General features: G+C 45.2%; 2 protein-coding genes across 3 annotated transcripts in view; both read right to left on the reverse strand.

Annotated features, from left to right (window-relative positions):
- Positions 1 to 10,218: 10,218 nt before the first annotated feature.
- Positions 10,219 to 13,766, reverse strand: LSMEM1 (leucine rich single-pass membrane protein 1). Its single transcript, XM_004592541.4, has 3 exons — positions 13,640 to 13,766; positions 12,130 to 12,258; positions 10,219 to 10,708 (listed from the first exon to the last, which is right to left on the reverse strand). Exons 1-3 carry the CDS (start codon positions 13,764 to 13,766, stop codon positions 10,578 to 10,580), a joined length of 387 nt encoding a protein of 128 aa, XP_004592598.2. The 3' UTR covers positions 10,219 to 10,577.
- A 6,598-nt stretch (positions 13,767 to 20,364) lies between these two features.
- The window catches only part of IFRD1 (interferon related developmental regulator 1), a 28,861-nt gene continuing 22,870 nt past the window's right edge, over positions 20,365 to 26,355 (reverse strand). For both annotated transcript variants that reach the window (XM_058681337.1, XM_004592453.3), the window contains exons 9-12: positions 25,915 to 26,049; positions 23,048 to 23,176; positions 22,593 to 22,688; positions 20,365 to 20,778 (exon numbers count right to left, since the gene is read on the reverse strand). In XM_058681337.1, coding sequence (XP_058537320.1) covers positions 20,689 to 20,778; positions 22,593 to 22,688; positions 23,048 to 23,176; positions 25,915 to 26,049 — 450 coding nt within the window. In that variant the 3' untranslated portion in view covers positions 20,365 to 20,688. The remainder of the gene's footprint in view (positions 20,779 to 22,592; positions 22,689 to 23,047; positions 23,177 to 25,914; positions 26,050 to 26,355) is intronic.

Here is a 26,355-nt window from a genome sequence, read left to right on the forward strand (position 1 = left end):
TAAGAGCACTGATTCAAGTTCAAGCTGTTCCACTTCCCATCCTGCCCTATGCTTACAGCCTGGGAAAGCAGTAGAGGATGGCCCAAAGCCTTGGAACCCTGCACCCATGTGGGAGACCAGAGGAAGCTCCTGGCTCCTGGCTTCAGATCAGCTCAGCTCAGGCCATTGTGGCCATTTGTGGATTGAACCAGCAGACAGAAGATCTTCTATCTATCTGTCATTCTCTCTCTCTAACTCTGGCTTTTAAGTAAAATATATAAATCCTCAAAATTGAAATAGGGGCAAGAACACCCTGAAGCCAATAAACCTCAACAATTTACTTATTTACAAGAAAATCCTTCCGGTTGATCAGGGAAACGAGGCTTCCTCACAGGGTGCTATAAAGTTTTGCCATTGGAAACATTATGGGGAACGGTTCTTCAGAAGTATCTGGTTACCTCCTGGTACCCTCCAGTGCATTCTTTGCCTGCATGTAACCAGGGTGATTTTTTAAAAAATCTAGTACAAACTTTACTTTGTATCTCTTCCTTAAACTCTAGCAACAGTCTCTGCTGTTCTACACAGTCTACAGCTTCTCACAGCCTCACCACCTGCTGAGCCTCCTCACTCACCATCTCCTTCAGGTCTGTGACAGCCCAGATAATGCCAGCCCAGATAATGCCAACTGTCTCTTGACCTTAGACTTTTCACCCATCCCACTCCTGCCAAGAAAACCACGCCTTCCTTGTGCCTAGCTAATTCCTGAACAAGTATTTGGTTGGTTCAAGAGTTCCAGCCTTCTGTAAGGTGTTCGGTAACATACTGGGTTTCTCAAAGATGGCCATACCACCTCTGTCATCCAACATGCCCTTTGGAGCCCTGAGCTGCCCATGAAAAGGGCATTGTTCTCTTGAGCCTGTGGGAATGCTCCAGTTGCATGGAGAGGCTGCTTGCAGGGGTTCATGCGGACAGCTTTCTGCCCAGATGCCTGCCAGACACATGAGTGAAGAGAACTCTCATGGCTCCAGCCCCGAGCCGTTCCAGTCCTCCAGGCTGAGGTCCCAGACGCTGCAGAACATAGAAAATTGATCTCACTATGCCTGTCCCAAATTTCTGACCCACACATTTTATGAGCATAATAAGCTGGTGGTATCATGGCATTCAGTTTTGAATCAGGCTGCTACCTAGCACCAGAAGCTATTCTATTTTTCTTGACCATCCAGGTCTGCATTTGGCTCGTGTTCTCTGGATTTCAAAGGCACCTGGGAGCTTTCCCATCCTGACTTCCATCTTAATTTCTTGTCAACCCACTCATCCCTGCTATCCACTTGACATTCAGTCTGTGGAAGTAAAGACCTCATTTTCTTATGGAAGTTGTATCCCCAGCATGACACACAGAAACTGCAAACAAAGTAGCTAACGAATTGAGATCTTCAGTAAGGCAGTGAGTACTAGAAGGCTGGCCAACAGCTCCCCATCAAAAGGAAAACCCATCCAGAAAATGCCCTCAATGAACTAGCTGCTTTACCTGCAGGTAAGGAAGTCACCTCCTGCCAGCATAAGGGTTAACAAGGGCCAAAACCCAATTCCCACTCTACAACAGGCTTTCAGTGTGTGAATATTTCATCAAAGGAAGACAAGCAGGCATGGGGAGAGAGACCCAGAAAGCAGAAAGGTTAAAAGGTTACGGCTGTGCCTCTCGAAGGCAAATTATACTGTGAATTTTGACCACAAAGGGACTCTGGGAGAGAAACAATGTCTGGCTGACCTTTTATCTGAGGCCTGGAATTAATTATTAATCACAGAGTCTGACCCAAGTTTATCAAGACTCAAGCAGAATACTGATTTCAACAGTGGCCTTTACGGGATTCGAAATATCTAGGGAAGAGGGTCGGAATGTCACACGGGGAAATGATGAAAGGAGGATTAATGTCCTGGGTGGGGAAGAGGCGAGGCAAGGCACACAGCCGTGGCATCAAGCTTTTCCTCAGAGAAACTGGAAGCAGACGTTAAAAAACAATAAGAAAATATTTTAAAACAAGTACTATTATTTCATTTTGGCTCCTGATTAGAATCAGAGACAATGGGTTAGAAACATGTCTTGCCACGTGGAAAATAATCGTTCCTGTCAATAAAACAACATTCAAATAAATCATAAAAGGCAGCTTGAGTAGTGGGATAGAGATTTTCTAAGAAGAAAATTATAATTTTTTAAAAATCTATTTTGACAGTAAAGAAAGATCCCATTTGAAATTTTCCTCTTACTTCACCCTCGTGGTTCCTTTTCAAAAGCACTAATAGAAAAAAGGGAAATTATTACTAAAGGAACTAATTCTGACAAATGTTAGAGTATATACTTTCCAGAATATTCCTCATTCTTAAAGAAAGAAAGGACTGGGATTTCATAGAAATAATTCCTTTACAATGAAAGTAAAAATCATACTGTTTTTTTAAGTATGCAAAACATGTACATAAATACAAACTGATCTCAGAGTATCCTTTGGATGTCCATTTCTTTCTTCTGAAACTTAAAAATCCTTGAATTGTTTTCTTTTGGACCTATTTCAAGAATAGCATTAGGGGTGATTTTTGGTGTTTGCATCAAGAAGAAAATAATCCATTCCATTGGTGTGTGATGTTATTACAGACATTTTCTATTTTAATTTTACTCATCTTAATTAAGGAACTGCCTTCCTCCCAACATGTTAGGATTTAGGAGCATGGCAAACTCCTACCACCTAGTGGAAAAACTCTCCACTCTTTAAATCTACCTCAGAGTTTGGAACACATTAGCTGTTGGTCAGTAGACACAGATCACTTTCAAAAGTGTTCTTTTAAGGCAATGAGCTGCTAAAACATGATTAATCAATGAAAACTTGTGTAACTTCAGCCCTGTTATCATTTCTGGGTAGACAGTGGTGACTGAGCAACAGAAATCTTCTTTCCTGTGCAGCACCTGTTTCCCGTTCTGCATTCGTTCAGTGTTCCTAACCTCAAGGTCTAGGCACGCATGGGTGACACTGGGCACAGTCTTCACCCCTGCACACAGCAAGTGTGACAGATTCACGTCCAGGGCTCCCTTCACTCCGAGAAGCAGTCACATGTTTTCCCTTCCCTCCAGCCTCACACAGGGTCCCCTTTTTTGAGCATATTTGAGGCTATGTTTTTATCCTAAATGGGCAATAATGTGATGTTTATTCACAGGTATGAATTTTTCAGTGCTTTGTTTAGTATGCTGGCCTTTTGCCTTAGAAATGATGCACTGGGGGCCAGTGCACTGGCCCATCTAGCTAATCCTCTACCTCCAAGCACTGGGATCCCATATGGGCGCCGGTTCGTGTCCCAGATGCTCCACTTCCCATCCAGTTCCCTGCCTGCAGCCTGGGAAAGCAGTTGAGGATGGTCCAAAGCCTTGGGACCCTGCACCCATATGGGAGACCTGGAAGAAGCTCCTGGCTCCTAACAGATCAGTTCAGCTCAGGCCATTGCAGCCACTTGAGGAGTGAACCAGCAGATGGAAGCTCTTTACCCCTGTATCTCCTTCTATCTGTAAAACTGCCTTTGCAATAAAAATAAATAAATCTTTTTAAAAAATAAAAGAAGTGATGGATTAAGGATCTGACTGGAACAATAAAGAAGGGAAGGAAAAGAGGAAGGAGTCAAAAGGTCAAGACACACAATCCAATAAAATGCAAGTATTCAGCAAGAATATTTTTTAGGTAATATCATGGATATAGACACATAATGTATTTATACTTTTTTATTGCTCAGAGGAGCCATCATGCCATCCATAAAATAATCTTGCATATGAAGACAGAGTCCTTGGTTAAATAAAACTCTGAAATGGCACAACAAAGGTAGAATTTCTGATCCTAGCACAAAAAAAATTAAATCCATGAATAGGTTGATACGGAGTCAATAAATATCAAGAAAGAGACATGGGCCCAGCACAGTGGCAAAACAAGATAAGCACCTACCTATAGTGTCAGCATCCTGTAGGGCCACCACTCGTGTCCCGGATGCTCCCTGTTTATTGACTGGGAAAACAGCAGAGGATGGCTCAAGTTCTTGGGCCCCCACACCCATGTGGGAGGTCTAGAAGTAGTTCCTGGCTCCTGGCTTCAGACTGACCCAGCTCTGGCCATTGTGATCACTTGAGGGTAACTCAGCAACTTGAAAGTCTCAGTTTCTCTCCCTGTAACTCTGATTTTCCAATTAAAAAAAAAGAAATAAAGTCAATCAAGATCTAACTAAAGGTGATTGCCATGATCATTAAGATTACAAAGATATTAAGAAAGTTTACGTACTATTCAGATATCGAACACATATTGTAAAGAGGAACTGCTAAGCACATCGTATGAGAGGAGATGATTATGAGAAAGAGTGTGAATGTAATTTGGACCATAAAAATCCTGGGAGAATTGGCAAACCATCCACTGCTTAGCTTGGTCTCCTAAAATTAAGTTAGTCCGGGCTTTGGATTTGCTTAGCTCCGGCTGTTGTGGCCCCTTGGGGAGTGAATCAACAGACAGAAGATCTCTGTCTCTCTTCGCTGTATATCTGACTTTCCAATAAAAATAAATACTTTTAAATTAATTTGTAGTCCCTAAATGAAATTTATAGGAACTTAGAAAAGTTGACCCCGACTTATCAATATTAAAGAGAGAGAAAGAATAGGAACCTAACCTGCTTCTGCAAATATTTAAAATAATTTTATGGCATGAAAACCCAGATAATTTTAGCATTTGAGAAGCCATGATTAAAGTACTAATCATTTTTTTGCTTATATGCTCTGCTCCATTTGTTCATCAGACAATAAATTCTCTGCGACAGCAGCATGCCACATTCAGACAAAAATAATTCCTTATGGAATAAGCTTCTTACAATTTCTGTCTTTGAGGATGCATGCATGAATAATGAATCAGGTTTGAACATTTAAAAGAGACCTGAGAGTTAGAGAAGACCAAGGAAAAAAGAAAAAGCGGGGTCATGACTTCCTTCGCCTGAATTCAGCTTAGTTCTCTCACAGCCTGCTCATCCTTTACCTTGTTGATGCGTGGAAAAACTCCAGACACCTCAGCTCCACAGGGAGGCGCTGTGCTGCACGCCAGAGCTGCTTTCTCTTCCTCACCTTCACAGCAGACCTCCCACACTGCTAGACAAAAATCCAGTGTCTACGGAAAAATGCTTAGATGTTCCATGGATAATACCAACCTTTAAGGGGGGAAAGAAATGTGTAGCTGATGCCATGCCTCCACCTGCAGCAGCAGCATCCCAGATGGGCACTGGTTCAAGTCCCAGCCTCCACTTCCAATCCAGTACCCTGTCCGTGGCCCGAGAAAGCAGTAGAGGATAATGGCCCAAGGCCTTCAGATTCTGCACCCACTTGGGAGAACTGGAGAAGCTCCTGGCTCCTGGCCTCAGATCAGCTCAGTTGCAGCCATTCTAGCCGTTTGGGGAGTGAACCAGGGGATGGAAGATCTCTCTGTCTCCCCTTCTCTCTGTGTAACTCTGCCTTTCCAATAAATCTTTTAAAAATAATAATAAATGAAGCAAAAGTAAGACCTTTCTTTTCTTCTGGCCAATTATCTGACTCCTTTTGATCAGGCTTCATTTCTCTTTAGGTAGTAAGAGAAACTTAGAGATAGCACGAGTGTTGTCCAAATTCATATTTTTACAGAGACAGAAAACTGAATTTATAGTGTTATGCTTATCACTATTTTAAGAGTCATTCTACATTGCATAACGGCCAAGCCACTGCTCACACTACGGCGTCAGTTTACTCCTCAGATGTTTAGACATAATCATTCTTCAAATCACCTTCAGTTCACGGTCCATGTTTATCATCCATCTCGGGTGACTAATTGATCATACTTCCAGTTCCACCAGCTCTGAAGAGCAGAGTTGTTTCTAAATCGCTTACAGCTGTTAGATTGAAAATCGAAGGCACCTGACCAGCCCCAGCCTATTCTCATCCTCAGGGAGTGTCAACATTCTCTTGCAGAAGGACCCATAAAAAGCTTCTGATGACAACATTCAAGAGCAGAGGCTGGGCCCGGCGGCGTGGCCTAGCGGCTAGAGTCCTCGCCTTGAAAGCCCCGGGATCCTATATGGGCGCCAGTTCTAATCCCGGCAGCTCCACTTCCCATCCAGCTCCCTGCTTGTGGCCTGGGAAAGCAGTTGAGGACGGCCCAATGCATTGGGACCCTGCACCGGCGTGGGAGACCCGGAAGAGGTTCCAGGTTCCCGGCTTCGGATCGGCGCAGCATCGGCCCGTTGCGGCTCACTTGGGGAGTGAATCATCGGATGGAAGATCTTCCTCTCTGTCTCTCCTCCTCTCTGTATATCTGGCTGTAATAAAATGAATAAATCTTAAAAAAAAAAAAAAAAAGAGCAGAGGCTGCCGCCTGTGTATGAGTGCTGGCTTAGTGGGGATGGAGCGCAGGTGGAACTCAACCCAAGCCCAACTGTAGAGGTTAGAACTTGAAAGACAGAAGGTCAAGGAATCTGACACAGGCAAGGGCTGAAGTGGGCGAGCACATTCTTCTGAAGACATTTGTGAGTTCCCTGACAGATTATCAGTTTGACTGAGAATAAAAATGATCAGATGTCTCCTTCCCTGATACCCAACTTAGATTCATTTGGGACTGGTGCTATGGCTCAACTGGCTAATCCTCCACCTTTAAGCACCAGCATCCCGTATGAGCACAGGTTCATGTCCTAGCTGCTTCACTTTCCACCTAGTCCCTTTCTAGTGGCCTTGGAAAGCAGAAGAGAATGGCCCAAAGCTTTGCGACCCTGCATCCATGATCAAGACTTAGAACAAGCTCCTGATTCCTAGCTCAGCTGCAGCCCTTGCAGCCATTTGGAGAGTGAACCACAAGGTGGAAGATCTTACCTTCCCTCCCTCCCTCCCTCCCTTTCATCCACTGGCTCAGTCCCCAAATGGCCACAGTGGCTGTGGACTAGATCAGACCAAAGTCAGGAGCCATGATCCAGTGTGAAAGACAGAGGCATGAGCACTTGGACATTTCATGCTGCCTTTTCAGGTGCATTGGCCAAGAGCTGGATCAGAAGGAGAGCAGCCAGCATTCACATAGGATGCTGGTAACTCAGGCAGCAGTTTAACCTGCTGCACCACAAAGCTGGCTACCGTCTACCCCCACCTTTTGTTGTTGTAAATCTACTTCCTTTCTGACTCCTTGGAAAGATAGCTTCCGCTCCTACTGCTCTTGCTTCTTTTCACAGCCTCTCCTGGACAGAAGAGATAAATGACCAGACTTTCCTGATGATCTATTTCTTCCACTCCTCCTTCTCTACTGAATATAAATAGGGTCATTATTTTTAGCTGGAATAAAATAATTTGAAACACCATGACTCAAGCAAAGCTTCTTTTCATTAAAATCTTTTAAGTAATAAAAATTGATTCTACCATGATGCTTTGTGACATATTAGATACAAGGATTCCTCAGTTAGTGCAAATGATATGTCCATCAAAATCTTCCCATTTCTGCGGGCTATGATTCACAAAACCAAAGCAATTGTCCTGTGTATCTTTAAACTTCCTAGTTGGCTTCATTCTTACCTAAAAATGTTGCTTTGGAGATAGATGTCCAGTAACAGGAGTCCCTCTGCAGGGTAAGAATTGTGTGCCCCTCAAGCTTTGGCTTTGTGGCCAGGCTAGATCCAGATGGCCACAACACTTAAGAGCTGGAGTAGGACAGTCGGAAACCAGGAGCTTCCTCCAGGTCTCCCAGGTGGGTACAGGGACTAAGTGCTTAGGCCATCCTTCACTGCCTTTCAAAGCACTTCAGCAGCGAACTGGATCAGAACTGGAACAACGGGGACTTGAATCCACATCCATACAGGCTGCCAGCACCACAGATGGAGGTATAGCTTGCTATATCACAGCGCTGGCTCCCCAAACTTTTTGAAACTCATGCCTAGAAGAATCTTCAATGTGTTCATGGAAAGCTTGTTTTATGGATAGAAAAACTATGCATAGGTTCCAAAATTTGTTTTGCACCAAAATAAACTTCTGTTAATTCCATTTTTCTATAAAGCTTTGGGCATTCCCTCATACCTTAGTGAGCTACTTTGCTGGGACTCTCAACCCCCACCTTCCTTGACCCAAAAAGCATGTGATCTTAAACCGTGCAACAGAGAAGCATATGGCCTAAACTGGAGGTTTAAATGGGGAAGTTCTCCCCACTATCCCACGCTCACATGAGTCCTTCCAACAATCTTCATTACAGTAAGTATTCATACATATTAGGTAGTTATTTTGGATCTAAGTCCTGTACTAAGGCCTTCCAGTTTATGAAACAGATCCTTAATTATCTAATTTTATTGATGAGATAGCCAAGACACTGATTTCCTCTAAGTCATGACAGGTCACCAGAATTCAAATCAGCAAATTGTATTCCCATGCCCATATTCTTTTCACTGTGTTGTACTGCCACGACAATGATGTGTAAATAGTTGATACTTTTTTAAGATTATCATATACTTTTTTTTGGAAAGTCAGACTTACTGAGAAAGGAGAGACAGAGAGAAAGATTTTCCATCTAAGAAGATCTGAAGCCAGGAGCTCAACAGATCCAAAGCCATGAGCTGAGCAGATCCAAAGCCAGGAGCCAAGAGCCAGGGGCTTCTTCCAGGTCTCCCACACAGGTGCTGGGGCCCAAGGCCTTGGGAACTGGATGGGAAATAGAGAAACCGGTATATGAGCCAGCACCCATATTGGATCCCAGCATATGCAAGGCGAGGACTTTAGCCACTAGGCCACCATGCCAGGCCCAATAGTTGGTACTTTTAAACACACTAAATACAAGCAGTTCATTTATGAACCCAATACCAAGCACTGTTATAACTGGAGTATTCCAGGATGGAATTGTCAGAGGCATTTCCTGTTGACAGTGTGGGCAATACACACAAAACAGTGCAGATCCGAAAAGATGGAGAAGACTATTGAGTGGTCACTACTGCATGTTGGGAGACTCACACTTACCCTGCATAGACGATCCCTGTTACTGAGCATGAAACAAACTCATCGTGGTAGTGGCATGTCTAGAAAGCATCACAGAGCAAGCAGGAAGGGAAAAACCTGCTTGGTCCTGCTGCTGTATTGTTTCACTTGGCAGAGTTATTTTGTCAGACCATCAGTACTTTCTGAAATGAATTTTACCACAAATATTGATTACAAGTGATTTTTGCCACATCCTATGAACAGGTCAATAAGAGTTTCCCAGATTAAAATTTAGATTTAAAAAAAATGTTCTGCATGGTACCCATCAATTTTAAGGAAAAGATTATATAGCATGAATTGTTTTTTGAGTGTGAAACTAAGGAAAACATCTTTTGTTTATTTTATTAACTATATAGTGATATAAAATGTTTGTATGCATGTATGTGTTTAATTTTCAGGTAAAGCCAAATATCTTTCATTAACTGAAAAGGACAAAATTGAGCCCAGCACAATGGTTCAGCAACTAAATCCTCACCTTACATGCACCGGGATTCTATATGGGTGCTGGTTCGTGTCCTGGCTACTCCAGCTCCCTGCTGTGGCCTGGGAAAGCAGTTGAGGACCTCCCAAAGCTTTGAGACCTGGAAGAAGCTCCTGGCTTCAGACCAGCTCACCTTCTGTCATTGTGACCACTTGAGGAGTGAACCAGTGGAGGACAGAAGCTCTCTCTCTGTCTCTCCTCTCTGTAAATCTGACTTTCCAATAAAAATAAATAAATCTTTAAAAAAAAACGAAAAAAGAAAAGAATTACAGTAAAGTCTTCACTTGACTTGCACAATATATGATAAATAAAAGATTTTCCTATGACTCACATGTTTCCTAAATTTACATATTTATCACCATATCTTTGTCATATACACCTTGCTTGTTGTACTAAAACAAAGCAGGTTTCAAGTATTCCAAATGCATCATGTCCTACAAACACCACAGCCTTATCAGACCTTTTCCAAGCTAACCAGTAGGCTCCTGAAGGATTTATATATAACTTTTCACCTCCTTTATCGCATATCTGAGTACACTGATTTACAAAGATGCTTAGTAAACACTACTTGAATTAAAAATTTAGTCTTTCTCTTTTGACCTTTAGCTCCACGTCACACATAAAACTACTACTCACACTTGCACACAAATCAATATCAAATCAATTGCCTGAGCACTCCTTTATTGAAAAGAATAATCACCTGGTTCTCTAATGGAAGAATTCTGGGGCTCTGGAAGGAAATTTCCAAGGAGTATGAGGCATCACAATGGCACAGTGACCCTCTCCCTTTTGTAAGAAAGCTACATATGCATGGTTAAATTCTCTTGCTTTTTTAGGATTCTCCACGTGAGCCACACTGCTGTCACCCCATTATAGCTGAAGCACGTCCCCCCAGAAGACGAGGCTGGGCTAACGGAACCCCTTTCTAGCTCCTCTTCCCCAAACCCGCTGGGCTTGGAGTTGCACCCTTCATGCTTGCCACACATAAGATCCAGGTCATGTTTCTCTTCAGACAAATACGTTGCCTGGAAGAAGTGACTTTCTCAGGCCTGAGGTGTCAGCAGTCATTCTTGCAAAATCATTCCTTCTTCAGTCCTGGGTCAAGTCCAGTTGGTTGAGCCGCTGGACAATCATGTTGTTGATTTTCTTCAGATCATCTATGTCCCTTCCCTCAGCTGTTAGTCTCCTTGATACATCATCCATCCTGTGTCCGGTTTGAACTACAAAATGGAAAACAGACAAATGTTATCTCAGTTTCCAGTGAGTTACCCTGGGGGACATCAGAGCCTTAGTGGGCAGCTAAGCACTGAAACACACTCTTGTCCAATCCCTGGCTCCCAGAGGCCAAAGGGAGAAGCGAGTGGAGACTGATACTGCCTATCAAGGGAGGTATTTTTACCACCTGTTGATGCAGCCGTTGGCATGTCCATGCAGACTTTGGCTGAGAAACTGCTGTGAGTGGCCACAGGAAACTGCCAGCATGTCTGATGACCTCCCCAGAAGTGATGATGCCACACCCATTCTCAGAAACAGCTTTCAGTCCTTGAGCTTCAGCCTATTGGCTCTGAATTGCCAGTCCCTAATGAATGTGTAGTGATCCCCCTCAGACCACTCCTAAGTCCAGAGGCACAATATTTTCCACACAGAGTCCTCGGCAATACAGTTAAGCAAGGCAATGGACCATTCGGAGGCTGTCCACTTACCAGAGTTAGACTGCAAGAACCACTATACAAAACCATTGCTTTCTATTGGAGTTCCTTCTCATGTCTATTTCTAGCTTTCTTTCAAAGCTTTTCATAGGAGCTCATCGAGTTGGTCACAGGCTACTGGGCTCAGCTGATAAGCAGACATGGGAGGTCCTCCCTCAAATGGTATTGGATGAAATTTGGTCCCAAGACATGAGTGTTGGACTCAGCTGCAGTGCTAGGCAGAGGCAAAACTTGCTTCTGGGGGAAAAGGTATGAGGATACAATACAGTTATGTATCTCTAATTCTAGTTCTAAGATGGACTCCCAATGAGACTGTTAACTGTATCTTGACAATAGAATGCTGGATTCTGCCATTGGCCAGGACTACAATGAAGGACATATAACTACTTATGAAGAACTATACTACAGTAATAATACAGGGCAATTCAGTGTGGGGGTGAGAGGACTTGGGGAGGGGGTAAGAAAAATCCTAGGGCCTATGAAACTTTGTCATAAAGTTATAATAATAATAATAATAATAATAAAGTAAAAAACCCTACCCTTAAAGCCTGTTACAAGCCCTGCTGAGGAGGGGCCGTGTGCCTCATCATTGGCTCCAGTCTCTAGTACATTCTCTCTTGCCTTCTGTGCTTGCTCCATGTGTTGCTTCCTGCAGACAGACTCCAGGGACAGAAGGCAGCAATACCTCTCACCCTTACTCTTCCCGGCTCACTCTCCCTGAACTCGGCCCAAGTATGTCTGTATTCCTCACCCTTTGCTTAAGCCGTGTTGGTACCTGTGCTTAAAATGCTCTTTAAGTAAAAAGGCAAGAGCCTAGGAAATAAATATTTGACCCAAAGTTAGACCACAGCACCAGGAGTCAAGGACACATTCCAGGAGCCAAGTTGAACCATGAGCTACTAAGGGATGACAGCTCTGCCAGTGCTACTTACTGATTAGAAAGATGGCAAAGGAGACCAGAGCCAGGCTGACCGTCAGCAGGATCAGCAGCCCCACGAAAAGCAGACTCCGGCTTCCATGTCCTGAGCTTGCGCCAAGCTCTGGGATTTTCTCCTCTAGAGCTAACAGGAGACACACAGAACACAGAGGCAAACTCAGCACACAATTCAACAACAGACCCGAACAGGAATGGTAGCCCCCTGTAGGCCTTTAACCTGGACACACTCAGTGTCCCTCTGGCATCCTGAGATGCCTTAGGAATGCCATCAGACCAGGGATAATTTGTGAATTGTGTGCTTTCTTCTACACTGGTATGCAAAGAACCAGCAGGCTAAGCCAGTCCCAAGTTCCTTGAGGCTGTGTCAGCGCGGCAGGCCCAAGGAATAGGTTTTTCTTGGGAAAGCAAATGAAGAAGTTGAAGGCTGAAAATCTCCGGGAAACCCATTGTCTTTCAGGAACGATCAGCTGTGACTGCGTCCATTTAAACACAAACGGCCCTGCTTCCTCCTGCTGCTGCTTCCGTGACGGGTGGGCTTTCAAGGCAGGGTTCTTGCCAGCGTTTCGACATTGAACAGAGGCTACAACCATGCTCAGAAAGCCCGTCTGGTTCCCCAAACCATGACTTGTCTGACATTACTCACCATTTGATAAGGTCTAGGGGCTTTGTAATACCTCGCTTAAAATGAAGAAGAAATAGAGAAATGTAAAGCGAGTGGAGGGAGTGGGGCTGACTGACTTGGCACGCTCTCCCACTTCTGTCTCACCGTGCCACTGCATTACGAGCAGATAGCTCAGCGGTTAGGGCCCAGCCATGATAACATCCTACAGCAAGCCCCTCCGCAGCTTTTGTTCCCAATCAAAAAGCAACAGAGCCTGAGACCCAAACATCCATTTGATTGTGACTGCCTGCAATAAAGACAGAGGAAAATCTGAACCCATTAAAATGAAAATGAAAGAGATCATTTCTAAAGGATTTAAAAGGGGAGATGATAGGCATTAAAACCAGGACAATGCGCTTAGCTGGAATGCATATGAAACAGATGTCAAGTAGGCAATTAACGCTTGTGTTTGGGTGCTGGCATGTGAGCTGGCAAAGACAGGGCTCAGACAGATCTCACAATTAGGCGGCAAGGCAGGGTAGAGTCCCCGCAGCCCTTCTTCTAACCCTTTAGCTGGGGAATTGTACTTCACATAGAAAACAAAGGTGACTTTGCTGCCCAACATCATTTAAATTAGCTTAAAAAAAACCTGGATGAATATATGTTTAGCCTGTGCTATGAAGCAAGGCGGAAAGCAGGCCCCATCACCTTTCCAGGGACCCAAACGCCCAGCATTCCTAATGACACAGGTTCAAATGTTAATACAAGGCCCATAGTCCTGCCAGGTGTTCGGAGGGCAGAAGCATCTCCCACGCCAAGCTGTCCCACGCGGCTGCTGGGCACAGGCACTCGTCCACGTCAGCCTCGGCTCTGGCCAGGCGGCGGCACGCACACACATACGTACGGAACAGATGCTGCGACTCAGCCGGACAGAGGTTCAGTTTGTTTAAGTCGTTTATGGAGTCAACGATATAAAGCTTCCTGGCTTCGGGCACCTGGTGAGAGCCTGTGTGCTGAGACGCATGAGTCATTGTAGCTGCAAGAGAGTACCAACATTGAAAACCAGAGGCTGTTTCGGCAGAAGAAAGCTCTCTCTCTCCTTTCTATTTCTGCTTTCCAATTAAAGAGTTAAACAGAAAAAAAAAATCCAGCAACAAAAGAACCAACCAGAGCTCTGGCACACCATATGGCCACTGGTTCATGTCCCCAGCTGCTCCACTTCCCATCCAGCTTCCTGCTTGGGCAGAGCCTGGCCCTAGTCCTTGAGCCCCTACACCTGCGTGGGAGACCCAGCTGGAGCTCAGGTCCGGTGCTGTGGCCATTTGGGATGAACCAGCAGAGATCTGTCTTCCTTTTTCTTTCTGTAAGTCTACCTTTCGAATACAAATAAATAAAATCTTTTAATTCTTTTTTAAAAAAAGAATAAACCACAGACACTACTTTCAAATGAAGGTCTCAGAGAGTGTTGCTTATCCAGAAGAAAACATGTCCATTATGTACAACTCCGTCATTCTCCTTCTCGCCTTGCTTGCCAGGAAGCTCAGGCTCCGTTCATTATGTGGCTGGGATGTAAAAGTGGTGCAGTGCCTACGCCCCGCCTAGCTGCGTCGGCTCTTTCCCTCTGATTTCTCAGTTGTGGCTGTATTTTCCCTGGAACTGTTTTTGTTTCATAACTGATTTTTACATTTTTCCTGTAATTACATTGTTCGTATTCTGGCAATATGCCTCAAACCTTCCTTTAAGACCAGATATAACTACGTAGAAAGACAAAATTATGCTTACAGAGTTCCAAATGAAAAAAAAAAAAAACTCTTCTGGCAAACTATTCTTGTTGCACTGATCAATAAGGCAAAGCTGGGATTTTTAAAAAGATTTATTTTTTATTGGAAATTCAGATATACAGAGAGAAGAGATAGAGAGGAAGATCTTCCATCCAATGATTCACTCCCCAAACACCTGCAATGGCCTAGCTGCACCAACCCAAAATCCAGAGCCCCTTCCTCGTCTGCCACGCAGGTGCAGGGTCCCAAGAATTTGGGCTACCCTCAACTGCTTTCCCAGGCCACAAGCAGGGAGCTGGATGGGAAGCGGGGTGGCCAGGATTAGAACCAACACCCATATGGGATCCTGGTATGTTCAAGGCGAGGACTTTAGCCAGTATGCTATCACACTGGGCCCAAAGCTGGGATTTTTATATTCTCCCTCAGCAAAGGATCAGAGTCCTTAAGTCGGTAGATGCTGGCTGTGAGTCCTCCAGACAAGAATGTCCAAGGGAAGGGCCGCCCACCTCATCAGTGTGCCGAGGTAAGAATCCCACTTCCTCCTTATGACCCCAGCTCCCTACGTCCGCACCATCCGGGAGATCACAAATGCTGAATGAAGAACTTGGGTACCCATTATCCATAGGAGACCTGGATGGAGTGCCTGGCTTCTGGCCTTGGCCTGGCCCTGTCCCTACTGCTATTTGAGGAGCAAGCCAGTGGGTGGGAGATCTCTGTGTTTCTCTTGCTTTATAAATAAAACGGAGGGAAAATGGCAGCCGTAGATACAGTCAAAGGGCTTTGGAAATCGATCAGAAAGTGCTGACTAATGCATGGCCACACAATCCCAACAGTTCTTCTCAAAGCAATTTCTATTTTATATGGTACTAGCACCTGATACTTTTCTATCTCAAACTTCAATGTGTGACCCAGATTACAGGTTGTATATGTCTCGACATGGGATTATCGTTCCAAACACAGCTTCTATTGTAGGCCTGGTGATTGACACGTGACACATTCTTGGACCTTGGACTTGGCACCCATGAGTCTCAGCTTCCCCTTCAGGCATGGACTGTTCTTACCTGATGCTGAGGTTTAGTCACCAGTTACTAAGTGGAGGACCTGCTACGGAATCACAGCCCTCCCTCCACCTCCAAAAAAGGATGGGAGAGCGAAGTGGAGCTAATAGACTCTCCAAACTCCTTGTCTTGCTAGCTGCTCAATAGGTGATTCCCATAGAACTAAAATAACCTAAAAACCAGGCTCCCTCTGCCTGAGTGCTCTACGAACAGGAGACCACCCCAAACCCCTCCTGCCCACTGCAGTGTGCACCAACATAGGACAAACTCCTACCCTTCCAGAGAGTGTGGGCCACCGCACGCCACTGGCCACTGTTGTCCATCACAGCTAACACTCAACCCTTTTTCCCATGTAAATAATTAAACACACATAAATATTGCAGCAAATAAAGATAACTGTGAAAAACTGCACCCCGCAGGTGTCTGGTATCAAATCCCACCCGAGTCGCTTGCCACGAAATCACAAGAGCTATAATTGGACTTCATTGAAGGCTAATAAGCAGCTTTATTGAGTGAGTCAGGGTAATTTGTTCTTTACTTCCGTTTCCGAGCCAGGGCCTCTTCACATCCAGGCAGCCATTTTTTTAAAATGGAATCCAAATGGTTTCTATCAGAAGTTAAAAGCACAGAGCACAGGCAATAAAAGTCCCAGACTCAAAAATGATAATTCAGGCTCCTTAGACTAATAACATGCAAATTACTTACCCCCCGCCCCCAAAAAGCCCGAGAGCCTTGGCTGCTGGGTTAACAAGGAAAACCCCTGACGACGAGAGAATGCAACCAAACTTGCTACCGACTCGTTACCTTCCTTTGGCAGACTGGGCTGCGAGCAGGCCCTGGAGCCCCAGCGTGAGGCCGTTGGTCTATATTTAGTGTTAACACAGCCAAGCAGTGTAGGATTCCAAATGCCAGCTTCTCTCGCGCCGTCTGAAGTGTCCAGGAAATATCACTCCCAAACTACGCTTTGAAGAAACAGCCGAGGGGAGCGCCCTGTCTGATCGAGTTGGTCTCCCACGAGGTACTTATTGGGCTGCAGTTAGTGCCCTTATAGGGCTAACGGGACTGGGAGCCAACAGACTGGCAGCGTTTCTGCGGCGACACGCTTCCATATATGAACGTCCTGACTCCAGACCAATCAGGGAAGGCAATCAACAGGGACGGAATGTGGCTGTGACACTGTAAGTGGCATGCTAGCAGGAAGCTCCGGGGGGGGGGGGGGGGCTCCTAGAAGCTAGAGAAAGCAAATTAAGCGTGGGGCTGCATGGGAAAGGCAACGCTGCAGCTCGTCCACGGCCTTCCTGTGGTGGAGGTTTTTGTGTCTGTGTTCCTCCCACACCCCAGGAATATCAGCCTTTCCTCGTGCGCATGCCGAAGGAGCTTCTGCCCTCTAGCGGAAGCAAAAGATGCTGCAGGGGTGGGAAGCTCGGCCACATGAGCAAACCCCAGAACCCAGATCCCAGGGCTCCTGAAGGTGATGTCCTTTACAATCTCACCTTGTGGTGCCAAGCCTAGATGCGCCCGAGCCATCCTGGGAAGTAGTTTGCAGATGTGGGGCTAGTACTGTGGTGTAGCACGTAAAGCTTCAGCCTGCAGCGCCGGCATCCCATATGGACACCAGTTTGAGACCCGGCTGTTCCTGCTTGCAATCCAGTTCCCTGCTACTGGCCTGGGGAAAGCAGTGGAGACTGAACTAAGTGAGGCCTCAAGGCCCTACCCACATGTTCCTGGCTCCTGGCTTCAATGTGGCTCAGTCCCACAGTGACCATCTGGGCCAGAGGATGGAAGATCTTTCATTTTCTGTATCTCCCTCTCTGTAACTGCACTTCAGATAGACAAATCTTTAAAACAACAACAAAAAAATGTGCTCTGCAAAATTTCTACACCTGTAATCTGTATAAAGTTCACTGTTTTTAAGGAAAAGGATTGTCATTTTCCTAAGCTTCATCTACACCCAAGAGCCAATATGTAGGAAGGTTATGTCATTCACACTGTAACTGTTTTCCCAGAAACATTATATTTGACAGCTAAGCTGAATTCCTCTGAAAAATGGAAGTCATATCCTTTTATCATGTCCAGTTTTTAAAAACTTCCCAACTGCCTGTTCTATCTTAAGCCATCTACCCTTCGAAAAAAGAGAACCGCCTCACTTTGGAGTATTTGCTATGCGTTTTACCTTCCTCCCGACCCTCCCCTCTCCCCGAGGAGGAAAATAGGCATGAATTTGATTCCATGTGCCACTTCTGACCCAGCTACCCAGCAGGTTGCACCCTGGAAGGCAGCTCAAGAACCCGGGTCCCTTGACCTCCGGGTGGGACCCCAGGGTGGAGTTCTGGCCTCAGCCTAGCTCGGTCCCCACCATTGTGAGCATTTGGGAGTGAACTAGCAAATACAAGTTTGTTCTCTCTCAAATAAATTCAAATGAAAAGTTCCCAAACAGAAAATGGAAACGAATCCATTTGTCACAGAACCAATGGGTTCTAAGAGGCAAACATAAGACTTAAATCCAAACCTCACATCAAAAGCTGAATCCCACTACACCAACCCAAGCAAAGAGGATGAGCCTGACTTCAGACCAGTTAGGCTTCACAGGAGATCTGTAACACGGCCTGCTTCACTTTATTTGTTGTGAGACACGAGCAAAGTTTCCAAGGATTTCTTGCTTGCTTTCTTCAAAGTCTGGTACCTCAAGGTGACCAGACTGAATTCCCAGGAAATGCAGTAAATGCCAGCAATGGGCTGTCACAGATGCTGTCTGCTTCAAAATGAAAGCTTCAAGGAATTGGGCCGGGACCACATTGCTCAAGCGAGCAAGATTAACCACAAATCAAGCACCCTGTCACACCACAAGATCCCCAATAATCTCAAGCCCAATGTTGTTCCCCCCTCTTCCCAAAACCTCACAAAGGGGCAAGATGGCAATAAAAATCCCAAAAGCACAAGAATGAACACAGGAAGCAACGTTGACAACCTCCGTGTGTGGTGGCAAGGAGGTACCAGTGACCCCGCTTCACCAGGACCCTACCTGGGAAATGAACCAACAGCCTACAGGCAGGTTCAAGCCTTGCAGACATGAGTGACAAGTAACTGAATCCAGGCAGGTAATTTAAGGTTAGCCAGAAATAAAACGCATGAGAAACGCTGGGAAATCATGCTAAGGAAATGTCCCAGAAATGAACTGATTAGGAAAAACATGTCAGGCTCAATTCAGTCCAGAATATCTCACAAGTCAAGAACTTGAGTATTTTCCAGGGAGCAGGTCTTTAGCCTAACCATTAGCAGACTACCCGAGTTTAACTTCCTGGATCCAGCTCCTGACACCAGCTTCCGCCAGCATAGACCCTGGATGTACCAGAAACAGCTCAAGGAACTGGGTTTCCACTACCTGCAGGGAAGACCTACATGGAGCTCCTGGCTTCACCCTGCTCGTTGTGTGCACTGAGAACGGTGAACCAGCAGATGGGGGCATGGGCTCAAACAAGCCCACCAAAGCATGCTATCACACACTCAACGTACTAGAACAAAGAGATTCTGAGAATAAATGACAAAAATTACAGATTGCAACATTACACTGATCAGCAGGATGATGGTGTTACACCTTTAGAATTCCTCATTTGAACTCAGAATTTTAAAAATTCCTACCTAAAAATCTATATAAGCAGAATGACCTCTTTGACACCTGCTCCCACGAAACCACTGAAGGAAGTTCTCCACTTTAACAAGGCAATGTGCTAATTAGTTGTCCAGAAAACATGGAATCCAGTTCAAGAAATCATCAAAATGACAGAGGTATCTTTAGAAAGCAGCTGTATATCTCAAGAAACTGGACTGAAATACAGAATTCAGTTTGATCAATTTATTTGGGGTTGTGAGGGAAAAATTAATGCATGTAACAATATTTTTAAGGATTTATTTGAAAGGGAGAGAGATCTTCCACCTGCTGGCTCATTTCCAAACGGGCCCAGAGGCCCATTTGGCTGGGCCTGGTCCAAAATTAAGCCAGAAGGCAGAAACAGTAAATAGTAAACACCTTTTCTGTCTCTATTTTTTTGAAACATAGTAAGAACTAAGCATATGGATATGAAATTATAAAAATAAGGGAAAAAGACTATTTGTAATCACCTCCATGGTTCCAATCTACTTGGAATACATAGTGACAACAGATAAGCTTTAGATCCCCGTCTCTCCCACTGCAGTACACTGGAGGAATGGAACTCAGGAACGGCACTTCCACAGCCCAGCCGGAGCTCCGCAGACCTTCGAGGAATTGTTGATGTGGGATGGGAGGAACAGTTCGGGTTCTGGTGCTGCTCTCCCCATGGACCTGTTCCCCCAACCCTCACTGCTCTCCTTAACCTACACAGGTGACTTGCACTACAGAATTTCAATATAAATCCTACTGAATGTCAATACACTGTCAAAATACTTTCAACTTAAAAAGATACATTTTCTTCAATAATTTGAACATGCTCAAACACATACGGACTAGTTTGTCTCCCACTTTCCTTCCGTGGCTGGGTCATTTTGTAGCTCAGTACCAACGTGTTCCTTTTATTAGAAAAGAAGCATATTTGGTGTAAAAAGATCTTTATTTCAAAGTCAAAAGCACAAGGTCTCATTCACTCGGGAGGGAACACCCAGGGCCAAGCTGCTGGCCGCACAGACGGCTGGGACGGCTGCGGCGTCATTCCTCATGAATTACTAGTTTCCACTTCCAGGTGAAAACTTCAGCAGCTCCTCCAGAGTCCCTAGCTCGCCAGCACCGGGGCCCCGTTTAGACACTGCATTCCTGTCATCAGAAGACAACCTCATGCATAAGAAATGAAACCTTGGCTATGACTTTTTTTTGCATCAGGAAATCATGTGAAACACAGTTATTTCTCTTTTCATAAATAGGTTAAGACTAAACATTACATTTTGTTTACTGATTATATTTACACAGAATACTCAATGATCAGAACTCACCATTTGCAATACTGTACATGAAACTACAATATAACCCCTGGTACAAAAAATTACTAAGTTGAGCGAAGATAAAAACTGTCTCTAAAGTTTAAATACATTAGAAATAGCAAAACAACAACAACAAAAAATTTAAATCTTCAGGTGCTGAAAACCTAGAAGAATTCTCCAACATCTGCTCTCTTGTCTCGACATTTGCTGCGAGCCTTTGTTCGCGCTTTGAACGCTGCGGAGTTATATAAATGCTGCAATCAAGGAACACATGGGGGCCAGTTAGACTTAGGAGGTCTACAGCAAGGGGAAAAGCGCAAAAAAAGTCCCAAAGAAAAAAATGAATCTAATCCTACAAATATTTTAAATATCTGTAAAACACATCTGCATATACAAATGGAGAAAATCAACATGTAAAGTTAATTAATGGCTATTCCTTAGTAAGAAAATTTATTAATTAAATAAGAAAATCCCAGTATGTCAAATTGCATCAGCATTTAATCTCATAGAGAAAGATAAATCATAAATAATATGAACTAGTCTAATTTGCATGTCAGCCGAAGTAAAAACAAAGTGACCCACACTGAGGCATAGCAGGCAAAGCCAGCGCCCATACGCTGGCGTCCCACAGAGGCACCAGTAGTTCCACTTCTGCCCCAGCTGCTTGCTAAAGCGCCTGAGAAAGTAGTAGGCTACGGTTCACGTACTGGGGTTCCCGCACCCACATGGGAGAGCAGGAAGAAGCTTCCGACTGCAGCTTGGCCCAGCCCTGCTCATTGCAGCCATTTGGGAGAGAACCAGTGGATATAAAATAAAATCTGTCTCTCCCCTCTGTGATCCTGCCTCTTGGACAAGTAAAATAATAATAAAATAAAAAACAATAAAATAACAAATGAAATAAAGAACAGAGCTCGGGTGTCACTCTAATACTAACTAAATCAACACATCTAACACTTCTAAAGGCCACTGCTGTCAAGCATGTATACTTCATGCACTCATTTGTGCTGGAGGCAACCAAAAGTCATGGGCTAACTCAGGAAGGTGGCTTGGGAGCTTTATGTAAATTCCTAATTTGACCCTGGATCCCACAGGACATTTCTTCAAAACAATCATTTAAAAGAAAAATGCATGTGGCGATATTAACATTTACTAAAGTTTTCATATTAGTATTTATTAAAGTTCCATTAAAAGTAACTTATTCCACATCTTACACTCAGGACAGCTGTAATTATAAAACATCAAACACTGTTGAGTGTGGAAAAACCAGAGGCCGTGTATGCTGTTGGGAAGAAGATAAAACGGTCCGGCACCAATGGAGGAACCATTTGGCAGTGTTTCAAAAGGATGAAGAGCTGTCCCACGACCCCACCACTCCAGGCCTGCCTCTACAACCCCACAAACTCCTCAGTGAACGTTCAAGGCAGCGCCACTCATGATGGCCAAAAGGAGATGGCAGCCAAATGCCCAGCTGCTGATAAATGAACAAATGCTCACACAATGCAGTACCATTCAGCCACCAACAAGACAGTGGCTCAACATAAGTAACGCTCTCACTAAGGTCACGTGGTAGATGACTCAGTTATATGAACTATCCCGAATGGGTAGCTCCACAGAGGCAGCTGATTGGTGGCCGCCCATGGTGGCAGGCATCAGACATCAGGAACTGCTAGTAAGTGCTACAGGGCTGCTGCTTCTAAGATTTTAAAAATGTTTTGGAACAAAAGGGTGGTGATGGCTGCATCATCCTCACTGATGCGTTCGCTGCTCTACTGTATGCACTAAAAGCATCTGCTCTGTGGACTGTAACCTTGATAACAGGCACATATAATTAAGAATGCATGAAATGTTACATAAAATCATTTTTATTTTAATTGGGTAAGATTTCCATCCACATCTTCCCCTCCCCCCAGTGTAGTCCAATTTCTGCACCCTCAGCACAGCTGCTCTGTATGACGTCATGGAAAAGCGCAACCTCCCATCCAGGCAGACAGAACTCAACACCCTTCAACAGGCCAAACTAAAGCACTGGGCTGCACTTAGTTCTTTCAAAAAGGAAAAGCAAACCTACCCTCTCAAAGCGGGAAATCTTCATAGTTTTGAGCGTTGCAGCATCAAGCGTCACTGGGGGTCCGAGTTCAAAGACATTGCGGAGGAATTCATTTGACTGGAATGAATGAAAAAGGTGCGGAGGCTTGGGGTTAGACCTGAGTTTCTGGGTTTGCGTGTTTGTTTTTACAGCAGAGTGAATCTGATGAGCGTCTGTGGAACCTAGAAACACGGACTCGGGCCACTTGCTTCCTGTTTCTCAGAATGCCTCGAACCCAAGAAAGCTGTGCAGCTACTGCTTGTCATACAAAGACATCAGTAACATCCCACCCCACTTACTTACTAACAAAAAGAGAAAGGAACCACTTCAGAGCTACTCAATTTTACTTTCAAGAATAAAGTTCATATTTCCTAACAAGTGGAAGCAGTTCAGACATTGAATGATAAGGTAAATGACACTGAAGCCTGCTCACTCACCTGCAAGTGGTACTGCATCCCTGATCCCAGAACCTCCTTGAAGGTGTCATAGGTGTGCTTTTTGACCCAGCTGTCAATATACATGCGCTCAGGACCAAATTTAACAGTTTCTGTCGGAAAATCCCGTTCCTAGTCAATGGAAGAAACAAAATCATCACAGGGACCAAGACAGTCCCAGCAGACCTTGGCTGAGCAAAACAAGCTCTCAACAGACACACATCGACATGTAGCTAAACAGCCACTCCACATCTGCAATGTGGACAGACCACATAAACCAGCCTAGGTCATGCTCAGCTTGAAGGCCCAGCTAAGCAGGAATCAACCACCTGGCACTGTACAGAGGCTTCAAATACTGCCTGGCAGCTTAACTGTTCTCTAGTCCTTAGGTTCCACTTTTCCTTACAAAGGAGATAATTTGCTGTTTTAAGACTACAGTGGAATAAGAAAACTTAACAGTTGCTGGTCTAAGGAGTACACGAGCTTTAACAAAGGTTTGGTATTGGGTCTCGAAAGCCAGAGTGAGAGACACACAGGTCTTCCACCCACTAATTCACTCCCCAGATGGCCGCAACAGCCAGGTTTGGGTCAGGTCAAAGTCAGGTACCCAGCCACCTGGAGCTGTATGCAGGTCTCCCAGACGTGGCAAGGGTCCAAGCACTCCAGACATCTTCCAGTGCTTTCCACGGCACATCAGCAGCAAGCTACACTGCAAGTGGAGCAGCCAGCATTTAGTCCTGCCTTCACAAGCTGCAGCTTAGCCCGCTGCAGCACAGTGCCAGCACCTCAGGAGGGCTTTTAGATAAAAAATTACCCTTTATGTCAGCTCAACAACCTTCTTTTCAGATTTATCAGTAAAGCAAAATACTCCGAAATACCTAGGTTCCTGCGGAAGAGCAGAGCCTTGTCTCGGCAGTGCGTTCAAGCCAAGGCTGCAGAACAGGGAGCCCAATGGAAGAGTAGGCAGATGAGAGGACAAGAGCCTTAGAAGGGTTCAGAGGGCAATACAGAACAGGAGGGCTAAGAGGGGCATTCAGGACAGGACACGGGCAAGGGCTGAGACAAGAGTTCAGGACAGGAATGGTTTCCAACAGTGGCAGCGTTCACCAAGCAAAGGGACAGGAGACCTGTCACTGCCTCCTGTGTCCAATGATACCTCACTCCTGCCTCTCTCAGTGCTGAGAGCTAGGACTGTCCTACATCCTATGGTGCCGATGGGCGCAATGGTCAGGTTCCTCTGACCATACAAGATGGAAGGCATCAAAGCAGTACATGTGAAATCTGATCTAACGCAGAAAATCAAAAGTCCTAAATAGAAGAATAATCTATACTTACTCAAGAAAATAATCACACTTAATTTAACCGCCAATTTCAATTCTTATTCACATCTGCACAAGGCTATGCTTTTTTTAAAAAGATTTTATTTATTTTATTACAAAGTCAGATATACAGAGGAGAGACCGAGAGGAAGATCCTCCGTCCGATGTTTCACTCCCCAAGTGAGCCGCAAGGGCTGATGCGCGCCGATCCGAAGCCGGGAACCATGAACCTCTTCCGGGTCTCCCACGCGGGTACAGTGTCCCAATGCATTGGGCCGTCCTCGACTGCTTTCCCAGGCCACAGGCAGGGAGCTGGATGGGAAGTGGAGCTGCCGGGATTAGAACTGGTGCCCATATGGGACCCCGGGGCTTTCAAGGCAAGGACTTTAGCCGCTAGGCCACGCCGCTGGGCCCAAGCTATGCTTTTTATTTTTAAGACTATAAAATTCAGAGTGCAGGTTCAAGTTCCAGCTGCTCCACTTCTGCTCTAACTCCCTGCTCTCTATGTGGGAGACCCTTAGGAATTGAGAGTTGCAGCTGGACCCAAACTTGCTGCTGTGCTCTGGGGCACAATCCAGCGGACGGATGACCAGTGCGTGGGTCCCCACTCCATAGCTTTGCCTTTCTCTCATCCACATTCCCACCTAAATTTTCACATACACCATCACTGATTGACACTCTGATGACAAGTTGATTCTTAAATGAAATGCCCTCGGGGCCCAGCGCGGTAGCCCAGTGGCTAAAGTCCTCACCACGCATGTGCAGGGATCCGTACCAGTGCCAGTTTTAATCCCAGCTGCTCAACATCCCATCCAGCTCCCTGTTTGTGGCCTGGGAAAGCAGTGCAGGATGCGACCCTGCACCTGTGTGTAAGACCCAGAAAAAGCTCCTGGCTCCTGGCTTTGGATCAGTTCAGTTCCTGCTCTTGCGACCACTTGGGGCATGAACCAGCATATGGAAGATCTTTCTCTCTGTCTCTCTGTAAATCTGACTTTCCAATAAAAATAAATAAATCTGCGCCTGGCACAGTAGCCAAGTAGCTGAAGTCCTTGCCTTGCACACAACGGGATCCCATGTGCGATCCTGCTTCCCATCCAGCTCCCTGCTTGTGGCCTGGGAAAGCAGCCAAGGACGGCCCAAAGCCTTGGGACCCTGCACCTGCGTGGGAGACTCGGAAGAGCTCCTGGCTCCTGATCGGCACAGCACCGGCCGTTGCAGTCACTTGGGGAGTGAACCATCGGATGGAAGATCTTCCTCTCTGTCTCTCTTCCTCTTTGCATCTATGCCTTTCCAATAAAAATAAATAAATATTTAAAAACAAAACACCCTTCTATCACTCTCTTTCTTAAATGAAAAAGATTAAGTACTTTTATATCAGCATTAAATTTTTCTTTAAAAAAAAAAAAAAAACTCGTACACCTCTGTCAGTCAAGACACGAGTCTCAAAGATGGAGAAATGTTTTTGATCAAAGACGACACTCAGTCAACAACATGACCCCCCGCCCAAGGCAGCCAGGAGCACCTCGGAGGCCCCGAGCTCGGCGCACTCACCTCCACGGCCCGCAGGACGTCCCGGAACACCGAGCGCTGCTTCCGCTTGTCCACCTTGGCTCGGTGCTTATTTCCATCCGTGGCCAAGGTCCTCAGCATCTGCGTCAAAGACTCCATGTCTTCATAAAAAAAGTCCTGGTCGAGAAAAACAGTTCAGTCCTACTATGAGGGGTTTCCTCCCCCCCAAGTCTCTTTTGGAGTTATAGCTGAATAGAGCATCAGAAATCTTGAAGCCATTTACTACATTTCGGCTCACAAAGAACATTTATATTACTGTGCAAAAATTAAACCCAGAGGTGCCAAGTGCACGATGACACGCCATCCACAGGACACTCCCCTTCTAAGTATGTCCACATGCAGTCAACAAATGCCACTTGCTGAACAGAAAACACTTTTGTGGTTTCCAAGAACTTTACGGAAAAACAGATACATGGAAACTGA

This window comes from Ochotona princeps, chromosome 25 (genome assembly GCF_030435755.1).
Source record: "Ochotona princeps isolate mOchPri1 chromosome 25, mOchPri1.hap1, whole genome shotgun sequence".
Taxonomy (NCBI): domain Eukaryota; kingdom Metazoa; phylum Chordata; class Mammalia; order Lagomorpha; family Ochotonidae; genus Ochotona; species Ochotona princeps.

Bases quoted from the DNA above. Each gene is read 5' to 3' on its own strand.
- LSMEM1 (XM_004592541.4), bottom strand. From the start codon at position 13,766: ATGACTCATGCGTCTCAGCACACAGGCTCTCACCAGGTGCCCGAAGCC. The intron at 12,259-13,639 runs GTACGTATGTGT...GTCTCCTGTTAG, and splicing joins TGAGTCGCAGCATCTGTTCC to CTCTAGAGGAGAAAATCCCA. The intron at 10,709-12,129 runs GTAAGTAGCACT...TCCATTTTGTAG, and splicing joins CTTTGCCATCTTTCTAATCA to TTCAAACCGGACACAGGATG.